The sequence below is a fragment of the Nicotiana tabacum genome, chromosome 2, assembly GCF_000715075.1.
Source record: "Nicotiana tabacum cultivar K326 chromosome 2, ASM71507v2, whole genome shotgun sequence".
NCBI classification, from domain to species: Eukaryota; Viridiplantae; Streptophyta; class Magnoliopsida; order Solanales; family Solanaceae; genus Nicotiana; species Nicotiana tabacum.
The window spans coordinates 38,937,641-38,958,443 of NC_134081.1; the positions used below are offsets into that span (position 1 = coordinate 38,937,641).

At 38.1% G+C, this 20,803-nt stretch overlaps 1 protein-coding gene across 1 annotated transcript; it reads right to left on the minus strand.

The window, feature by feature from the left end:
- Positions 1-19,235: 19,235 nt before the first annotated feature.
- Positions 19,236-20,381, minus strand: LOC142166515 (uncharacterized). The gene has a single exon (XM_075225903.1). The coding sequence runs from the start codon at positions 20,379-20,381 to the stop codon at positions 19,236-19,238; it is 1,146 nt and encodes a 381-aa protein (XP_075082004.1).
- Between the last annotated feature and the right edge of the window lie 422 nt (positions 20,382-20,803).

The following is a 20,803-nucleotide window of genomic DNA, read 5'->3' on the forward strand; positions in this document are numbered from 1 at the left end:
ACTGTTTAGGCAAGGTTATAATATTTTGAGGCAAATGTTAAATGCTAGGCAAGGGGTGGAGCATGAGATTTGGTGGGAGATGAAGAGTGGTACTACAAATATTTGGCATGAAAACTGGACTGGTTTAGGAGCTTTATATCATGTAGTGCCACCTAAGTTTCACATCAATGAGGAATTACAATAAGTGGCAGACTTGAGGCAAGGAGATGACTGGAATGTGTAGTTGATTGAACAATACTTTCTTGAAGATATTGCAGAACATATTATACAGCAATGCAATTTGAAGACATTAGAGGCTATTGGGACAAGCCATGGTGGAAACCTACAACTTCAATCAAGTTCACAGTCAGTAATGCATGGCAACTTGTGAGACATAGGGCAAATCCTAATCAGGAATTCAAGTATATGTGGATTAAAGGTCTGCCCTTCCTTTGGAGGTTATGGAGATTCAAATTTGCTACTGATGATATGTGGAGAAGGTGGGGATATGTATATATGTCTAGGTGTTGGCGTTATCAATCTCCACAAGAGGAATCATTTAATCATTTGGTCTTAACTTGACATACTGCTACTAAAGTGTGGAGGACATTATTAGGGCATAGCGGAATGCTATATGCTGTCAAAAACTTAAACCACTATTTCAAGCCTTGCCAGCAATTGTAAAATGGGAGTTCTAGAAGATGAGAAACACAAATAGAAATGGTGGATATGTATCGGTTACTAGAGTGATTCATGATATCAACAAGACCTTATATTTCTTAGCAAAAACAAGATACAATTGTCTTCTTGGTATTCCTTATCTTTGGCAAGACATGATCAAATTCTTTGAGGGATACAAGCCAGTTTTGGTGACTAGAAGGGTAACTTGGCAGCTGCCTCATAGTGGATGGTATAAGTGCAATACTGATGGAGCTTCAAGGGGTAATCTTGGACCTAGTTCCATAGGATTCTGTGTGAGGGATGGTGAAGGACAATGGATGGATAAGAAACCCTCTACGAAACGACGATAGTATCCGGCCAAACAAGGAAACTCTAAATCTCAGTAGATGAAGACTGTCTAGGCCAACTCTGAACTGTTTCAATCTTCTTTGAATCTGCCTTGATCCCCTCACTCCACACTACATGACCCAAACCGAATCAAGCCAGAATTCATACTTTAAGAATTTCATATACAACTTCTTCTCTCTCAAGGTCTGGAGCACGATCCTCAAATGATGCTCATGATCTTCCCGACTGCGAGAGTACTCCAAGATGTTGTCAATAAACACAATGGAGAATGAATCAAGATATGGATAGAATACACTATTCATCAGGTGCATAAATATTATCGGGGCGTTGGTTATCCCAAATGACATCACAAGGAACTCGTAGTGACCATACCGAGTGTAAGGCCCCAATAAAATTTCCTAATGATTTAAGATTTTAAGGTGCGCCAACAATATTTAGGAATTGTCACACCCCAAACTCGGGGAGCGCGACCGGCGCTCAACCGAGTGAACCCAGCCGAGCAAGCCTATTAGATTTCTTTCTACCCAAACTCATCAATGAATAAAGAGGAGATGTACTCCATTAATCAAACACTGAAAAGATTTTATTAACAACTCCCATTTCATATCCATTAGAAACTTCATTCATAATTTCCAAAATATTACAAGTCCATAGATATAATGAAAAACATGCTTGCCAAATACCAACATTACTAGTTCAATTCCCAACATAGAATACCACCCACAACCTGTCTATGGAGCCTCTAAGTACAACCGAAGAGTGGTATGGAAGTGTAGGCAATAAGGCCCCTGCTATACCTCAAAACACAATGTACAACTCGAATAACATCAGGCCCGGAATAGAGTAGGGCTTACCAAAACCTACTAAATAGAGAGCGACTGCTAACGAGGAAAGCTGCCCGCTGATGAACCAGCTGTATCCATTAAAGATGCAGCGCCCCCGGCAAAAGGGACGTTAGTACATATGGAATAGTACTAGTATGTAAAGCTAACTATCCTCTTTCAAAATATAATGCCAATGTAAGAAAGGGAAAACCGTGGAAACAACAATCAACAATCAATGATATTCAAATGCCAAGTTAAAACATAATAATTTCCAAAATATGAAGATAACACTGTGAAGTGATAATCAAAATATGATGATAATATTATTTTTGGTTGGGAGATCTTTAGCACCGATATATCACTATTCACAATATCACCTTTTACAATACCAATACCACCGTACTATTAGCACGGAGTCCGATCACGACCCGATCGGCTAGGCCATCTCATTAGAGACATCAACCACAATCACTCTCAATACCAATACCACTGTACTCTTAGCACGGAGTCTGATCATGACCCGATCGTCTAGGCCATCTCATTAGAGACATCAACCACAATCATAATTTCAATTATAATTTCCAGCACAATCACCACCATGTGTGCGGCATGGTATCCGATCATGACCCGATCGGCTAGGCCATCTCCTCCGAGACATCATCCATTTCTATCAATCAATCTCATCCCAAATAAGGGGAATGATTTTATCGCATGAATCTCATCCCAAATAAGGGGAATAATTCGCAAAAATAACATAGATACAAATGTATTTACCTCATCATATTTCACATTTTATGAATCTCCACTAGTAATTTCAACCAATAACAACATCAATATTTCCTTGGCTCTTTTGGCCATTCACAAGATTCTTTAATCAAGGCACGGTAGCCGTATTTGATATTCCACACTTTCATTTCTTCCCTCTCATGTATCATCATCATAAATATCAACATATATGATATTCCGAAAATCACAACTTTAAGTTCATTAGAAATGAACAATTTAAGCACAATAAATTTCTTTCCGAGAAATGGAGTAAAATAATTGGCAATTGATGCGCAAGTTAAAATTATCAACAAGTAACACACAATTTATTCTTGAAATACTTTTATCCAAAGAGCAATACACATTTTCAACTCATGAATACATAAAAGCTCAAAACACGTTGGAAATACTTACGAAACATAGCGTTAGTTGAAACAACCCGATTTGGGCACGACTTGAGTACATAAGCTTTTAGGCAAATCTATTTTCGAAGTCAATTTGGATCAATTGAATCAAGGCTTATTTCATAATATTTCTCACATCATTTTATTTCATTGACACCATTGGCCACAAGTATAATATTTAATCTTGGCACGGTGGCCACACTTTATATCCCCAATTCACTTATTTCACTTCCTACCATCTTTATAGATTATCAACAATAAGACATTTTCAATCAAGACTTTAGGTACACATATGAGCAATTACGAGTCTTAAGCATATTGAGATTTTCACAAACAATTTGGCAACATAACCTTCATTTGAAACACCACTCAAAGACATAGCATTTTAATACACATATCATTCTTGAACACATTCCCAAAGGATAACATAATGTGATAGAAACATTCGGAACACGTTTTGAATACATAATTCTCGACACTTTGTTTATTCGGGACAATCAAATTTATTGGGAACAACTCAGAACATAGAATAAGTAACTTGAGCCAACAATACTTGAAACTTACGGGAAGATCATGGAATTCATTTCTAAAAGCGTAGTTTAGCCAACATACCTCAACTGAGCTTCCTTAAACTCTAAAATATTCCGGAATTCTTATCAACTTCAATCTATAATAACAACATCCAATGGGACCAATATTAGTAACAAATTCCATAATTTAGGCCATTTAGGCATTTTATCAAACACCTAGTAGGCATGAATCTCTACATCTCTTAACCATAGAATTAGTTCATCCAACTACTATCATTTTACAATAATTTATCCCACCATCATTCTTAAATAATTCATAACTTCCAACATCACATACATGACCATCCATCCACACCCAACCAACAAAGTTCCATCAAATAATCACCTTTCAATCTCTTCAATGGTTATGTATTTAAATTGGGAACTTATGGCTTCCAATCACCATACCATGAGTTCCTATACTTAATTCGTACTCATATTCCCATAATATATTTGTAACACCCCGGAAAAGTTTGAAGTACTTTAGTATAAGGCCCGGTAAAATTTGCAAAGGAAATAATATTTCATGGTGTTGAACTAGGCTTTAGTGTAAAGATTTAATCAATACTAGTGTAGAAATGATGGAATTTCCAACCAAAATAATGGAGATTGCTTACCTTGAAGAAGAGGGGAGTTGGTGGTCTTTAGAGAGTAGAGAAGAGCTCCAAAATTCGTCCAAATAAAATGGGGAAACTGAACCCTGAAATTGTATTGTATTTATAGGCCCAGATTTCTGGGTTTCAGATGCTACCCTGGATGCTTCGCATCCCCACTTCACTCCTCTTTGAAGATCGGATGCGAACCTGGATGCTATGGCAGCACTTCACTGCCAGCCTTTCTTTTGATTCCGCGGTCGCACATCTGACCACAAAATCACATTCTTCTAGCATTTGGTAATTTGGTCATAACTTTTTGTAGGAATGTCCAAATGGCAAACAGTTTGAAGCGTTAGAAATTAGACTCAAAGATCTTTCATTTGATATGATGTTCATTACATAACTCCTTATATATATGTAGATATGATCGTCCAAAGTTTGGTCTTGTTCGTACTCATTTGGAACTTTAGTCTATCATATAATTTCGAACTTGACTTGGACTTAGGGCTCTCCTTAGACCCCACATCACTTATAATATGCCTCATACAATTATTATCATATCCAATTGATATCCATCCTATTAATAGTCCTCGTCTTCACAGAAAATAATATAATTAGCGCATATTAACTTTCTTAATAGCGCTTAAGTACTTCAAAAGTTTCTGAGGTGTTACAGGAATAACATGTTCGTGTATTAAAGGAGACCCATGGGATAGAACCACATCATTTGGAAATGAAAATATATGTTTATGGTGTGTTAGAACATACTAAGGAGTTTTGTGAATGGCAAGAACTTATGTGGAACAAGTTGGATACATTAAGTGGAAAGGATGTCCCAATTCGTACAATATCCTACTTCAAACGCATATTTCTACCAAACTATAAATATGTAGGAGGTGATCTAGCTATCAAATTAAATCCCCTTCAGTCTAGTTTCTAACTCCTCAAACTGTTCGCCATGTGGATATGTATACAGAAAGTTATGGCCATTTTACTGGACCTGTGTCATATGCGCGCCCAGATGCGCGGCCACGCATATTTGAGAGTTTTTGCCTTGTGTGCACGGCCAGATGTGCGGCCACTTGCCCAGGTGCGCGGCCGTGCATGTAGGATCCCATTAAATAACCCCAAGGCCGGGTAGAGAGAAGGGTTAAGTCATTTCTTGAGCTAAAACCTGATATTTTAGAGAGAAGTGAGAGTGTTCTAGAGAGAGGAAGTAGATGAAGTGTTTTGTTCATCAAAATCTTGTTCAATCCTTGAAAACCAACAAGGAAATCTCACAAGCTCTTCACTTAAGAGGTAAGATTCAAACCCCTAGTCTTCAATTTCGAGTTTGGGGTAAAATATGGGTGATTGGGAGTATGATTCTGTCACGACCCAAACACCTAATCTGTTGTGATGGCGCCTATCGTGGAACTAGGCAAGCTGACTCATTTCCAAACAAAAATTGATATTTTCATTTCAAAGATAATTTCATGGTTATTTAACATAAAACCTCCATTTAAAGAGTTCAAATCAAAGAAAAACAGAAGTGCGAAAAAGACAAGCCCGACATCGGGGTGTCACTAGTCATGAGCATCTACTATAATCTGTCTAACAATATCAAGACTAACTCAGCCTGGAAAATAGCTAAATACTACTAGAGGAAGATAAGAGGGAGAAGAGCAGGGGCTGCGATCGCCAAACAGCTACCTTGCTATCTCCAAAAAAAAATCTACAACCAGAATACTCAGTAACCGCTACCGTGTCCAGCTACACCTGAATCTGCACACAAGGTGCAGGGAGTAACGTGACTACGCCAACTCAGTAAGTAACAACAATAAATAAAGACTGAGCAGTAGTGACGAGCAATAAAGCATATAACATTCATATCATGAAATCTCAATAAAGTACAACATGCTTTTAAAAATCAGTGTTTAAATCAAATCATCTCGTTTAAACCCGGTTCCAGTAAAAAAATCATTTAAAGATATTTTTCCAACAGTTTTTCAAACAAAGACTCAATGCAAAGGTGAGCAAAAATGATGAAATCATAAACAGCCCCTCGGGCAAAACATCACGCATATACAGCCCCTCGGGCAAACCTCACAGTCACTCGTGCCACTCGGGCATACCTCACAATCACTCTTGCCACTCGGGCATACCTCACAATCACTCATGCCTCCAAGTCACTCAGCACTCGGCACTCGCACTCAGTAGGTACCTACGCTCACTGGGGTGTGTACAGACTCCGGAGGGGCTCCTTCAGCCCAAGCACTATAATCTGTATGGACAACTCACATGCGATAATAATAAAGTATGCTGCAGGCGGGTAGCCCCGATCCACACTTATCCTCACCTATCAGGCCCTCGGCCTCACTCAGTCATAAGTATACTGCAGGCGGGCAGCCCCGATCCACACTCATCCTCACCAATCAGTCCCTCGGACTCACTCAGTCATAAGTATGCTACAGGAGGGTAGCCCCGATCCACACTCATCCTCACCAATCAGGCCCTCGGCCTCACTCAGTCATAAATATGTCAAGCCACTCGGGCATTTCAGTAAAACAGGGCATTCGGCCCATAACATTTATATGCATCAAAATAGAGTCATAAAACTGAGTTATGCGGTAACAAGTATAAACATGACTGAGTAGAGATTTTCAATCGAAAACAATGAGAGGATGGTAAGAAACAGCCCCTAAGGGTCCAAATAGCATTGGCGCAAGGCCCAAACATGGCATTCAGCCCAATTTACAGAAATTCATTCTAAAACATATAAGTATCAAATGGTTTCAACAAAGTATGCAACTTTACAGTTGCTACGGGACGGACCAAGTCACAAATCCCCAACAGTGCACGCTCACACGCCCGTCACCTAGCATGTGCGTCACTTGAAAATAGTAGAATGATACGAAATTTGGGGTTTCATACCCTCAGGACCAAATTTACAATCGTTACTTACCTCAAATTGGTCAAATCTCTAACCCGCAATGATCTTGCCTCTGGACTCGGCCTCCAATTTCTCCGAATCTATTCACAATCACTACAATACCATCAATACATGCTAATGGAATAAATTCCACAAGAAAAACTACAAAATTAGACCAAAACCCGAAATTGGCTCAAACCTGGCCCCCCGGGCCCACGCCTCAAAATCCGACCAAATTTACGAAACTATAAAGCTAATTCACTCACGAGTCTAACCATACCAAATTCATCAAAATCCGACATCTTTTGGTCCTTCAAATCCTTAAATTACTTTCCAAAAATTTCAGGCCCTAACCCCTCATTTTCACTAATTATCATGATTAAAACAACGGGAAATTACAAGTATACAAGTATAGGGCTCAAGTAACTTACCTCAACGAAATCCCCTTGATTCCCTTTCAAATCTCTCCCAAAAGCTCCAAAAATCGAGTTGAAATTGTGAAGAATGACCAAAATTCGCGAAGGGTTCTATTTATGGTTTCTGCCCAGGTTTTTCACACCTACGGCCATATTCTCGCACCCGTACGACTGCACCTGCGGTCCAAGAAGCCGCACCTGCGCAACTCACTTAATCACCTAGCTTCCTCACCAGCGGAGATCTTTCTCTCACCTGCGAACTCGCATCTGCGGTCCCAGGTGCGCGTCTGCTAAACCAGTCCAAACTTCTCATCTCCGCATCTGCGCTGAAGACCTCGCACCTGCGGGCTCGCAGATGCGGCCAATTCTTTGCACCTGCGTTCCCAGCCTTGGCCCAGCGTCTCCCGCACCTGCGCACTAACAACGCGCACCAGCGGCCTCGCACCTGCGACCCTTTCTTCCGCAGGTGCGGAAATAGCAGAAGCAGCAGCTCCAGCTGCAATTTCCATCTTCAACAAATCCGTTAACCACCCGGAATCACCCCGAGGCCCTCAGGACCTCAACAAAAAATACCAACAAGTCATATATCAACATACCAACTTAGTCGAACCTTCGAATCACTCAAAACAACATAAAATCATCAAATTACCGTCGGATTCAAGTCTAAGAACTTCTAAATTTCCAAATTCGGCAACCGATGCAAAAACTAGCCAAACCACGTCCGAATGACCTCAAATTTTGCACACACGTCACAAATGACACTACGAACCTACTCCAACTTCCGGAATTCCATTCCGACCCCGATATCAAATTTTCCACTGCCGACTAAAATCGCCAAATTTCTAATTTCGCCAATTCAAGCCTAATTCTACCACGGACCTCCAAATTACATTCCGGTCGCGCTCCTAAGTCCAAAATCACCTAACGAAGCTAATGGAACCATCAGAATTCCAATCCGAGGTCAAATACTAAAGAGTCAAATTTTGGTCAACTCTCCCAAATCTAAAGCTTCAACAATGAAATTCTTTCTTCCAATTCAATTCCGAAATACCTGCAAAGCAAAACCGATGATTCACACAATTCAAAGTATATCATACGGAGCTACTCATGCCCTCAAACAACCGAGCAAAGTGCAAATATTCAAAATGACCGGTCGGGTCGTTACATCCTCCCCCACTTAAACACACGTTCGTCCTCGAACGTGCCCAACGTTGTTCCAAAAGCCATCAAATTGCTGTGTAGCTTTCACATGCACATACCCGGGGGTGATCCCACATCACCCTATCCCATACAGGTCTGATAGCACAGCATAACTGAAATTTCTAAATTCAACCTAGCCCACAAGCCTTCGAATCAAATTTCCAACATTCGAAATTTCCTATAAGATGAGAAGTTTGCATCTATATACCGTATATGTCTGAACAATCTGTACCAAAAGCCGTAACCATAACTCAAATACATAAATTCAAATACCGCATAGCTCGAATGCTCGAAGCAATGATTTCAAATCACAGTATCGACTCAAATCAATCCAGTGCCAGTAATAAACTCATATCAGACAAAACCTCATTTTCAAAAATCTTCGTACACTTCCGATGATGAAAGAAACATAACAAATTCATAGCCATTCATTAGACCAACAAGTCATGGAGCTCTCGTTTCTTCTACAAGAACTATAGCTAATTTCAAAGCCGACTTCCGATATTATCCTCCTAATTATACCACAATCAAATCTGATAGCATCCATTCTAGGCCCAATGACCTTGTCTCCTCCAACATGACCACTCTAGTGACATGACACATCAATACAATTTAAATCCACAACCCATGCAATCCGTGCACCAGATAGCAACATTCCAAATGTACCCAATCGTAACAATGACCCAAACAGGAGAACCGTTCTGCAAGCTCGACGAGTACCACCCCGACGCAATGCTAAGAACCTATCACACACCGCAGAACCATAACATACGAATCTTACACAAGGGATCATATTTCCACATAACTCTGCTGTAATACGCGACCCTATCCAAATACTGGTCCATATGAAACAACTCAAGCCACCCTGCTAAAATCAATAACCATGCGCAATTCGATATCAAGTACCCAAAATGAATTACTATAACCACAGAGAAGAAAACAACACCATGCCACATAAAATCCGAAAGAACATGACCAATACGTCATCAACCAAGCAATATCCAATACTATTCTCGCTCAAATTCCACTATAAGTCCATAATAGAACCGCACCATATGTGCATATAACCAACGAATCACAACTCTTCGTAGCATAGAAGAGTAACTCACAGATCATTCTAGAACACGAATAAGCTTCACGTCAACCGAATGGCACATCCTTCAACAATAGTAGTATGGATCCAATCAATCCGGCTCGGTGTAGAATACACATCCTAATTGGGCCTACCACTAGGCCCCAAATCAACTATGGTCAGCCACAAATAGATAAATAACCTCCGAAAGTCCACAATGACTGAATCATAACACATTCTATCACCTGGCTAGCTCCGGTCACAACTTCATAGTCCACACCTATGAAACAATCTGCTCATGAGAACTCCCAATCTTCAATTCCATAGAACACATGAATCACCCTATTTGATTCCACCTCCACCGCCCGAATGCCTAATGCCTCTCTCATACTCAATCCTCCTACGAGAAATACTTTGAAACATCTTCCGTGCCACCTGGCAAAAATTTGAATATCAACAGTCGATCAACCAAGAGAGTGCCGCAATACCAGCGAAGTACCCATAAATCAAAAAACACTGCCCCTTCTGAAATGTACGCTCTCATCAAGCAATGCCAGATAGTAATATCATTTACCTAGTCATCGAAAACCGTTCATGCTGCCTAAGAATTTATGTCCTTCCCTTCAAAACTGAACTGTCACCTGGTACATGTAAATCCTATTCCCGCACAACACACCACATCTATTATGCCATCATGTGACAAGAATAAGAATTCCATTATCAACTCTGAGTCACTAGCAAATTACATACCTTATTAGTCAGAAACCTCTTTCTTGCTTCTTTCTAGGAGAAAATCATAACACACAACACGCTCCGTACATCGGTAGAAATTATCCGGTTTAAACCATGGTAGAACCCATCATGAACACTTTGAAATCCATTTGCACATAATCAAGTTATCTGAACCGAATTCCTCTAACTTCACCAAGCCACACAAGTTGCCAAATCCGGGAGCATTGCCACGAAGCACTTGTAGATTCTAGCCACGTCATAAGTACACAAATAACCGATCATACCCATTACTGTGCTACCCCAACCTACTTCCAAACTGTCCTATTTCCCAAAGTCCTTTCCAAATTGCCTTCAAATTGCTATTTTATTTCCTTATTAGAACACTACTATCCTTAAGTAAAACTTGCCCCACGAACTCTAGCATAGAATCACACCTCCCTAAGGCTTATAAGCCGCTGAATGCCCTCTTTATGTATTCCAAAGGTTCCACAACCAAACATGTTTACTCCGAAGAGACTTTATAGGAACCTAAAACCATTTTCTTCACCTTCTTGATACTGAAATGCATAATTCACAATGATATGAGATGCAACGAGTCTCAACACCGTTCAATGCGACTCCCAGTTTTCTAGCCATATTTATAAATCTTGAATCCATTGTAACCATTCTCAAATTAACTGACCAAACGGACCGAAATGACATGTGCCCCATTAGCACATCAACACCCAAGGGAATAAAGAGTAACCCTCACTCCTATGCAACCGAGAAAATTCCCGCTCCATGTACACGACATTCTCTGTGAATAAACACTCAATTATTTTTTTTTATGGTCCTCCTATAACCATAGAGTGTAATACAACTTGTGTCCAGAAATTCCTTTACCCGAGTCATCCTCGATCTCGACCTCTGCAAGTCATAACTAATTCACCGGTATACCCCGAACCGAAACTAATACGACCCATAACCGTGCAATCAACTCGTCGATAGCATACTCCCCCACTTAGCCTTAAGCTGCAATTATATAAAATTAGAACCCGTAAGGATTTCTCCTTTTCAATTACCAAGGTCTCGCACCGTTAACCTGCCAGACTTCTCGAAGTCTTTTATTAAGCCTTTTATGAACATTCTGAATCTCCAGCCAAAAATTACACACGCGACCTCCTACCGAGTAGCTAGTAATATTCCTCACAAAAGCTTCATCAACATGACGCCACCGCTAGCTGCACACAGGAGATAACCCACATGTGGAATTCCTTACCGACATCTCCTAATGACACTGCACTGAGTGCAATGACCACGAAATTCATAAATTCCCCTGAGTTCATGCTCGCCCACCATTTATATAAGTCTGCACTTTCCCTATTGACATCAACTGTACATCAACAATACCTTCCGAACTCCAGTGATATTGCACATGACACGATAATTAGATCTTCGTGCCTCTATTCATTTCAAACACACTCCTTTCTGCCATCACTCCAAATAGAGTATGTAGGTTGATTCACATATTAACACGATTCCAAACCATTCTACTTTCTCAAGGCGCACGACTACCCTACTAGTGAATTCATATGCTAATCTTCCACTCTTACTTCGGTTAAATCATCTCCTTTAAGAAACTTCTCAACCTCTACTTCTCCTACTTGACCTGCTAGTACTTCAACCACCGCGAAACACTTCCCGCCATGTCTTCCCTCATTTTGCTACCCAACTGCTGCATCAAATCAAAATGTATTTCTGTCGCACCTGAACCAATAAAATGCTACCGACTCTAAGTCTCTTCAAAGATTATCTTTCCCGAGCCATCAACATCAAAAATACCCATTCATAACAACCATTACTACACAACCACTTACTCTTCTTGAGTTCAAACTCATTGACAGACATGAGAATTTAATTTGCCCCAAAATTTAACAACATGAAAGATTCTTCAAAACATTCATACTCGGGACGGTACGTCGCATCAAAATGAAAATCAAGCACCCAATGGCCTTCTTTTACATTTCAAGAAAACACTTCTCGTCACATTCACATAGTCTTAACACTTCCTGCAGTTACGTCATACTCACCACAAAGCTATTCCACTGCTCATCGAGCCACAATTCCACTCGTAGGGATATTATCAGACATATGAGTCCAAATGTATAGGTTACAACTAAAGCTACCGAGCCTAAGCTGCGGTCTAACCATGGCCTCAAGTCCTCCAGACTGGCCCACCGCCATAACACAGAATACACATCTCAACCTTGTTCATAGAATCACAAGCCGGCGATGCACAACTGATACCGAGCGCTCATGTGCCCATACGAGATGCGTGGAAGGAATTCAAAGAGTTATGTCTCAAGCTGAATCATTTTCGCATGATAGAATACAAGAAAGTAAAATTTTCCTAAGGGTTCTACAGCCTCCTGAATATAAGTACAGACGTCTCCGTACCGATCCGCAAGACTCTACTAAACCAGCTCATGGCTCGTGAGACCTATGTAACCTAGGCTCTGATACCAATCTGTCACGACCCAAAAACCTAATCTGTCGTGATGGCGCCTATCGTGGAACTAGGCAAGCCGACTCATTTCCAAACAAAAATCGATATTTTCATTTCAAAGATAATTTCATGGTTATTTAACATAAAACCTCCATTTAAAGAGTTCAAAACAAAGAAAAACAGAAGTGCGGAAAAGAAAAGCCCGACATCGGGGTGTCACTAGTCATGAGCATCTACTATAATCTGTCTAACAATATCAAGGCTAACTCAGCTTGGAAAATAGCTAAATACTACGAGAGGAAGATAAGAGGGAGAAGAGAAGGGGCTGCGATAGCCAAATAGCTACCTTGCTATCTCCAAAAAATATCTGCAACCAGAATACTCAATAACCGCTACCGTGTCTAGATACACCTGAATCTGCACACAAGGTGCAGGGAGTAACGTGAGTACGCCAACTCAGTAAGTAACAACAATAAATAAAGACAGAGCAGTAGTGACAAGCAATAAAGCATATAACATTCATATCATGAAATCTCAATAAAGTACAACATGCTTTAAAAATCAGTGTTTGAATCAAATCATCTCATTTAAACCCGGTTCCAGTAAAAAAATCATTTAAAGATATTTTTCCAATAGTTTTTCAAACAAACACTCAATGCAAAGGTGAGCAAAAATGATGAAATCATAAACAACCCATCGGGTCAAACATCACTCATATACAGCCCCTCGGGCAAACCTCACAGTCACTCGTGCCACTCGGGCATACCTCACAATCACTCTTGCCACTCGGGCATACCTCACAATCACTCATGCCTCCCAGTCACTCAGCACTCGGCACTCGCACTCAGTAGGTACCTGCGCTCACTGGGGGTGTGTACAGACTCCGGAGGGGCTCCTTCAGCCCAAGCACTATAATCTGTATGGACAACTCACATGCGATAATAATAAAGTATGCTGCAGGCGGGCAGCCCCGATCCACACTCATCCTCACCAATCAGGCCCTCAGCCTCACTCAGTCATAAATATGTCAAGCCACTCGGGCATTTTAGTAAAACAGGGCATTCGGCCAAAAACATTTATATGCATCAAAATAGATTCATAAAACTGAGCTATGTGGTAAACAAGTATAAACATGACTGAGTATAGATTTTCAATCGAAAATAATGAGAGGATGGTAAGAAACAGCCCCTAAGGGTCCAAACAGCATTGGCGCAAGGCCCAAACATGGAATTTAGCCCAATTTACAGAAATTCTTTCTAAAACATATAAGTATCAAATGGTTTCAACAAAGTATTCAACTTTACAGTTGCTACGGGACGGACCAAGTCACAAATCCCCAATAGTGCACGCTCACACGCCCATCACCTAGCATGTGCGTCACTTCAAAATAGTAGAATGATACGAAATCCGGGGTTTCATACCCTCATGACCAGATTTACAATCGTTACTTACCTCAAACCGGTCAAATCTCTAACCCACAATGATCTTGCCTTTGGACTCGGCCTCCAATTGCTCTTAATCTATTCACAATCAGTACAATACCATCAATACGCGCTAATGGAATGAATTCCACAAGAAAAACTACAAAATTAGACCAAAACCCAAAATTGGCTCAAACCCGGCCCTCCGGGCCCATGCCTCGAAATCCGACCGAATTTATAAAACCAGAAAGCTCATTCACTCACGATTCTAACCATGCCAAATTCATCAAAATCCAACATCGTTTAGTCCTTCAAATCCTTAAATTACTTTCCAAAAATTTCAAGCCCTAACCCCTCATTTTCACTAATTACCATGATTAAAACAACGGGAAATCACAAGTATACAAGTATAGGGCTGAAGTAACTTACCTCAATGAAATCCCCTTGATTCCCTCTTCAAATCTCTCCCAAAAGCTCCAAAAACTGAGTTGAAATTGTGAAGAATGACCAAAATTTGCAAAGCGTTCTATTTATGGTTTCTGCCCAGGTTTTTCGCACCTGCGGCCATATTCTCGCACCTGCGCGACCGCACCTACGGTCCAAGAAGCCGCACCTTCGCAACTCACTTAATCACCCAGCTTCCGCACCTGCGGACACCTTCCTCGCACCTGCGGACTCGCATCTACGGTCCCAGGTGCGCATCTGCAATCCAAACTTCTCATCTCCGCATCTGCGCTCAAGGCCTCGCACCTGCGTTCCCAGACTTGGCCCAGTGTCTCCCGCACCTGCGCACTCCCCACGCGCACCAGCGGCCTCGCACCAGTGACCCTTTCTTCCGCAGGTGCGGAAATAGCAGAAGCAGCAGCTCCAGCTGCAATTTCCAACTTCAACAAATCCGTTAACCACCCGGAATCACCCTGAGGCCCTCAGGACCTCAACCAAAAATACCAACAAGTCATATATCAACATACTAACTTAGTCGAACCTTTGAATCACTCAAAACAACATCGAATCATCAAATTACCGTCGGATTCAAGCCTAAGAACTTTTAAATTTACAAATTCGGCAACCGATGTTAAAACCAACCAAACCACGTACGAATGACCTCAAATTTTGCACACACGTCACAAATGACACTACGAACCTACTCCAACTTCCAGAATACCATTCCGACCCCGATATCAAATTTTCCACTGCCGACTGAAATCGCCAAATTTCCAATTTTGCCAATTCAAGCCTAATTCTACCACGGACCTCCAAATTACATTCCGGTCATGCTCCTAAGTCCAAAATTACCTAACGAAGCTAATGGAACCATCAGAATTCCAATCCGAGGTCAAATACTAAAGAGTCAAATTTTGGTCAACTCTCCCAAATCTAAAGCTTCAACAATAAAATTCTTTCTTCCAATTCGATTCTGAAATACCTGCAACCCAAAATCAATGATTCACACAAGTCAAAGTACATCATACGGTGCTACTCATGCCCTCAAATAATCGAGCAAAGTGCAAATGTTCAAAACGACCGGTCGGGTCGTTACTGATTCTTGGGTGCAAGAGTATTAATTATACATGCTTGTTCCAATAAGGGTTATGGGAAGATGTTTGAGCAAATATAAGTAAAGATTGGGTTGAGGAGTGAAGGAGATATTGTAGAAGAACCTTGTAGCCAAATTTGTACACCTAGTGTTTGATAAAATACTCAAATGAGCTGAAACCATGAATATCTTCCTAATTTGTATTCAATTTTGTTATGTCTCAAAATAGATTAGGATTGCTAGAATTTCCGAAACGTTGTAGTAATTTAAGAAAAGCTCAAAGCGAGGTATGTTGGCTAAACTAATCTCTTAGAATTGAATTCCATGATGTTCCCATAAGTTTCAAGTATGGTTGTCTCAAGTTCCTTATTCTATGTTCCGACATGTTCCCAGTAAATTTGATTGTCCTGAATAAGCAAAGTATCGAGAATTATGTATTCAAAACATGTTACGAATGTTCCTATCACATTATGTTATCCTTTGGGAATGTGTTCAAGAATTATATATGTATTAAAATGCTATGTCTTTGAGTCATGTTTCAAATGAAGGCTATGATGCCAAATTGTGTGAGAAAATCTCAATATGCTTATGACTCTTAATTGCTCATATGTGTACCTAAAGTCTTGATTGGAAATGTGTTATTGTTGATAATGTATAAAGATGGTTGAAAGTGAAATAAGTGAATTGGGGATATAAAGTGTGGCCAATGTGCCAATAGTGAAAATTATACTTGTGGCCAATGGTGCCAATGAAATGAAATGATGTGAGAAAGGTTATGAAATAAGCCTTGATTCAACTATTCCAAATCGACTTCGAAAATAGAATTGCCTAAAAGCTTATGTACTCAAGTCATGCCCATTTGTGGATGTTTTAACAAATGCTATGCTTTGTTATTGCTAATTTTGTTATTAGGTTTCTATTTATTTGTTTTTCCTTATTTTGTTCTTCAATTTCTGTAGTCATACTACTAAATTCGTTTCTTATGGTTATTTCATATTTGTATAATATTTCTATATTTGTTGTTGCTATTTCACCATTAAATTTTTTATTACTTCTTAAGGTATCTATACTTTCTTTTGTTAAATTGTGCAACCATAATTTTACTGTTCCTATGAGTGTTCTTTCTATATATCCTGGTGTTTCTGCCATTCCTATTTTATTATCTACCAATTGTTTAGATAAATATCCTATCCATAGTTGGATTATTTTATTTATATCTGCTACGCAATCTAAATCTAAAAAGTTATATTGTTCAGATATTGGTTTTGGTACCCATTTTCTATTTAGTCTACTATCCCATAGTGTATTATTTCTATCATGTTGTTCATAGTTAGCTGTATAATAATTTGGGTATAATCCTTTTGGATTTTTTACTCCTGATGTACTAGGTTTTTCATCCATATCTACATCTCCTGTATTTATTTCTACATTTTTTATTTTTTCTATATTTTCTAAAAGTTCTGTATATGTTTCACTTATTTCACTTGATTCTGACTTTTGGTCATTTATATTGTTATCTATTTCTTCAATTCTATCTATTTCATCAATTCTGGGAATTTCTTCTGGTTGTAATATTTGTTTAAATTTATTTATCTCATCTGTTAATTCTATTTCTTTATTTTTCTCTCTTTGCTTGTTTTCATATAGTGCTTTTAACATGTTTAATTATTTTTCTAATGCTATAATTTTTGTGTTTTTAGTTTCTTCTAATTGTTATATTTCCCTGTTTGCTTGATTTTTAATAATTTCTATTTCTTTTTTCCTATCAATTTCTTCATTTTCTTTACTTATTCTCGTCATAGCTGTTAAGCTATCTTCTAATCTTGCTATTTCTTTTTCTATCATTAGGTATAATTGGTCTCCTATTTTTTTATATTTTCTACCTAAATTTGAAAATATTATTTTTATTTTCAATCTATCTTGATTTTCATATGTTTTTTCGTCTATTGCAAATTCTTCTTTATTCATTTTTAATCTATAGCTCTGATATCATTTTTAGTTGCCTTTCTTTATTTTTAGTGTCCTTTCTATTTTTATTTAATTTCATTTATAATTTAGTCAGATGTAAAAGCTTTTTCATAATATTCTTTTTGTAGTGGAATTAGTCTAATTATTTTTTTAAACTTTCTAATATGTATTCTATATATTCTATATCTTGGGTTCTTTGATATTCTTCTATATTAGTTTTTACTAGATTTGTTAGTAATTTTATACTGTCGGTAGTTTGTTGCCAATATTGTAGGTATATATTATTCATTATGTATTATCGAAATATAAATCTAATTCATATAAATCTATTTCTGGTATAATTAATTCTGTCCAATTCTGGTCCATTATTTCTGTTATTTCAAAGGTGAGTAATTTTTCATAGATTATTCTTCTTACATCATTATTAATATCTTTCAGTATATATAGTATAAGTATTTTATAACTAAGATCGTCATCTATTAAGTAGGTGTTCATTTTATCATATGATTTGCTAAACATATTCCTTTTAATCTCTATGTCTATTATCCTTATTCATCATATTATAATAAGTTATTTTAATCATCTTTTCTGGTCACTACCATGATTTTCTGCTTCAATCAGTTACCCTAACAGCACTTCAACTTTGTTTACTCCCCTAAACGGCCTCTCTGCCTACCGGTTTCAACCTTAGGATGCATAGTCTGGGCTTACTTATTCTTAGCATATTTTCATGGCAAACTTACTCAAGATGATTTCTATAACAGTACTATTATATGATGGATAATTATAATTTACATGTAAGAGATTATCAGGAATATATTAATTTAGCTACTCATGATTATAGTGTGACATACCTGTTTTTGTAAGTTCTTGATATCTCCTTGTTGATCCATAGCTTTCATATCTTCTTGTTTATCCATAGCTTTCCTGTATTTTATCTTTAAGTATATTTAGTAAGAGAAAAGAGAGAGAGAAGAGAGAATCCTTTGGCCTGAAGATGTAGCCTGTTTTTTATTCATAATCGAAAGGCTATTTAAAGATTACAAAATGACTCTTACTGTTCATGAACGACCTTTACTGTTCATGAGACTGACTCTTACTATTCATGAATGACCTTTACTGTTCATGAGACTGACTCTTACTATTCATGAACGACCTTTACTGTTCATGAGACTGACTCTTACTTTTGTAAAGTAAAGAACTATTTACTTTATGACTTTTACAAAAAACAGAATAACATTATTTAAAAAAGAAAAAGAATCTAAATCTTTTGCTTTATCTTGTCTGCCATAGTTTTTTGTCGTCTAGCTTGTCGTCTTCTTCTCGGTTATTCCAGTTGTACGTCTGGAACAATGTTATCTTCTCCTTTGCATTTTGAGCATATGTGGTCTGGATATTTATGACTGATTAGCTTGCAATATCTTGTTAACAGTTCTGGAGAAATGAAGTTTGTCCTTATAGCTCTTGTAGTTGTAGGTTGTTCTGGTTTTAAAAGACTTAAGACCCATTGTCTTAATTCCTCCATATCTGCTTCTCGTATTTCTCTGCAATTTGAATATATCATTGTTTGTTCTCTTGAATAATAACTCCAAATAGCATTCTGATTTAGGTAGTTGTTTGCCAGCTCATTTAGTATAGTGGATATTCCAATAATCCTTTTATTTGCATAAAAGTCTGGAATATTTATTTTTTCTATCTCTTCTTGTTCTTCTATTCTTTCTGGTACGAGCATTTCTCTTGTAAGTCCGATCTTGATAACTTGTATGATAGGCTTTATCTCTTCATATAATATCTCTGCTGTGGCTGAATAAAATCGTATATAGAATAATGTTCCTTTAGTTATTCTTTTGTATTGCATAAATGCTCTGTGTAGCTCCGGTATGGTAGCTATCTCCTGTCCTGTTTGTGTATATACAGTATCTAGTAATCCATAATTGTAGCAAGTGGCTACTAGTTTTGCATTTGTATTTGGTAGGGCTATTAATTTATTGTATCCAGTTAGGTAATGGGTAATATAATCTTCATTTGGATTCTGGGTAGTTTGGGATCTTGGGTTTTTGTTTAAAAAGTTTTGTATTTTGTGTATATTGTCTATATATGTACGGGTTATATGGTTGTATGTTTTTTTGGCTTGGTTCAGACTTTCTTTATAGGTATTTATCTGAGGTGGTAGAAATATTTCGTTCTGGGTATTTTGGATATTTTTCTGTACAAACGGTTTTGAAAATAAATTATTCATATTTATATTTGTGTATCTAGGTTTAATCTCTTCCTTCTTCTTTGCAGATGTACTGCTAGCTGTGCTGCTTCCTGCAACTGTATTTAGCAAACTGTTATGAGTTTTTAGGCGTTTCTCAACGTCACCTTCTAGCTCTGAAATTTTAGAGACTTCCGATCGTCTTATCTCCGCATTTTTTGAGTCATGCTGCTGACTACTAGCTGTTTTTCTTATTATCTGTATCTCTTCATCCATACTTTCCACAAGATTAGAAGATAGCTTAACAGCTATGACGAGAATAAGTAAAGAAAATGAAGAAATTGATAAGAAAAAAGAAATAGAAATTATTAAAAATCAAGCAAACAGGGAAATACAACAATTAGAAGAAACTAAAAACACAAAAATTATAGCATTAGAAAAAGAATTAAACATGTTAAAAGCACTATATGAAAATAAGCAAAGAGAGAAAAATAAAGAAATAGAATTAACAGATGAGATAAATAAATTTAAACAAATATTACAACCAGAAGAAATTCCCAGAATTGATGAAATAGATAGAATTGAAGAAATAGATAACAATATAAATGACCAAAAGTCAGAATCAAGTGAAATAAGTGAAACGTATACAGAACTCTTAGAAAATATAGAAAAAATAAAAAATGTAGAAATAAATACAG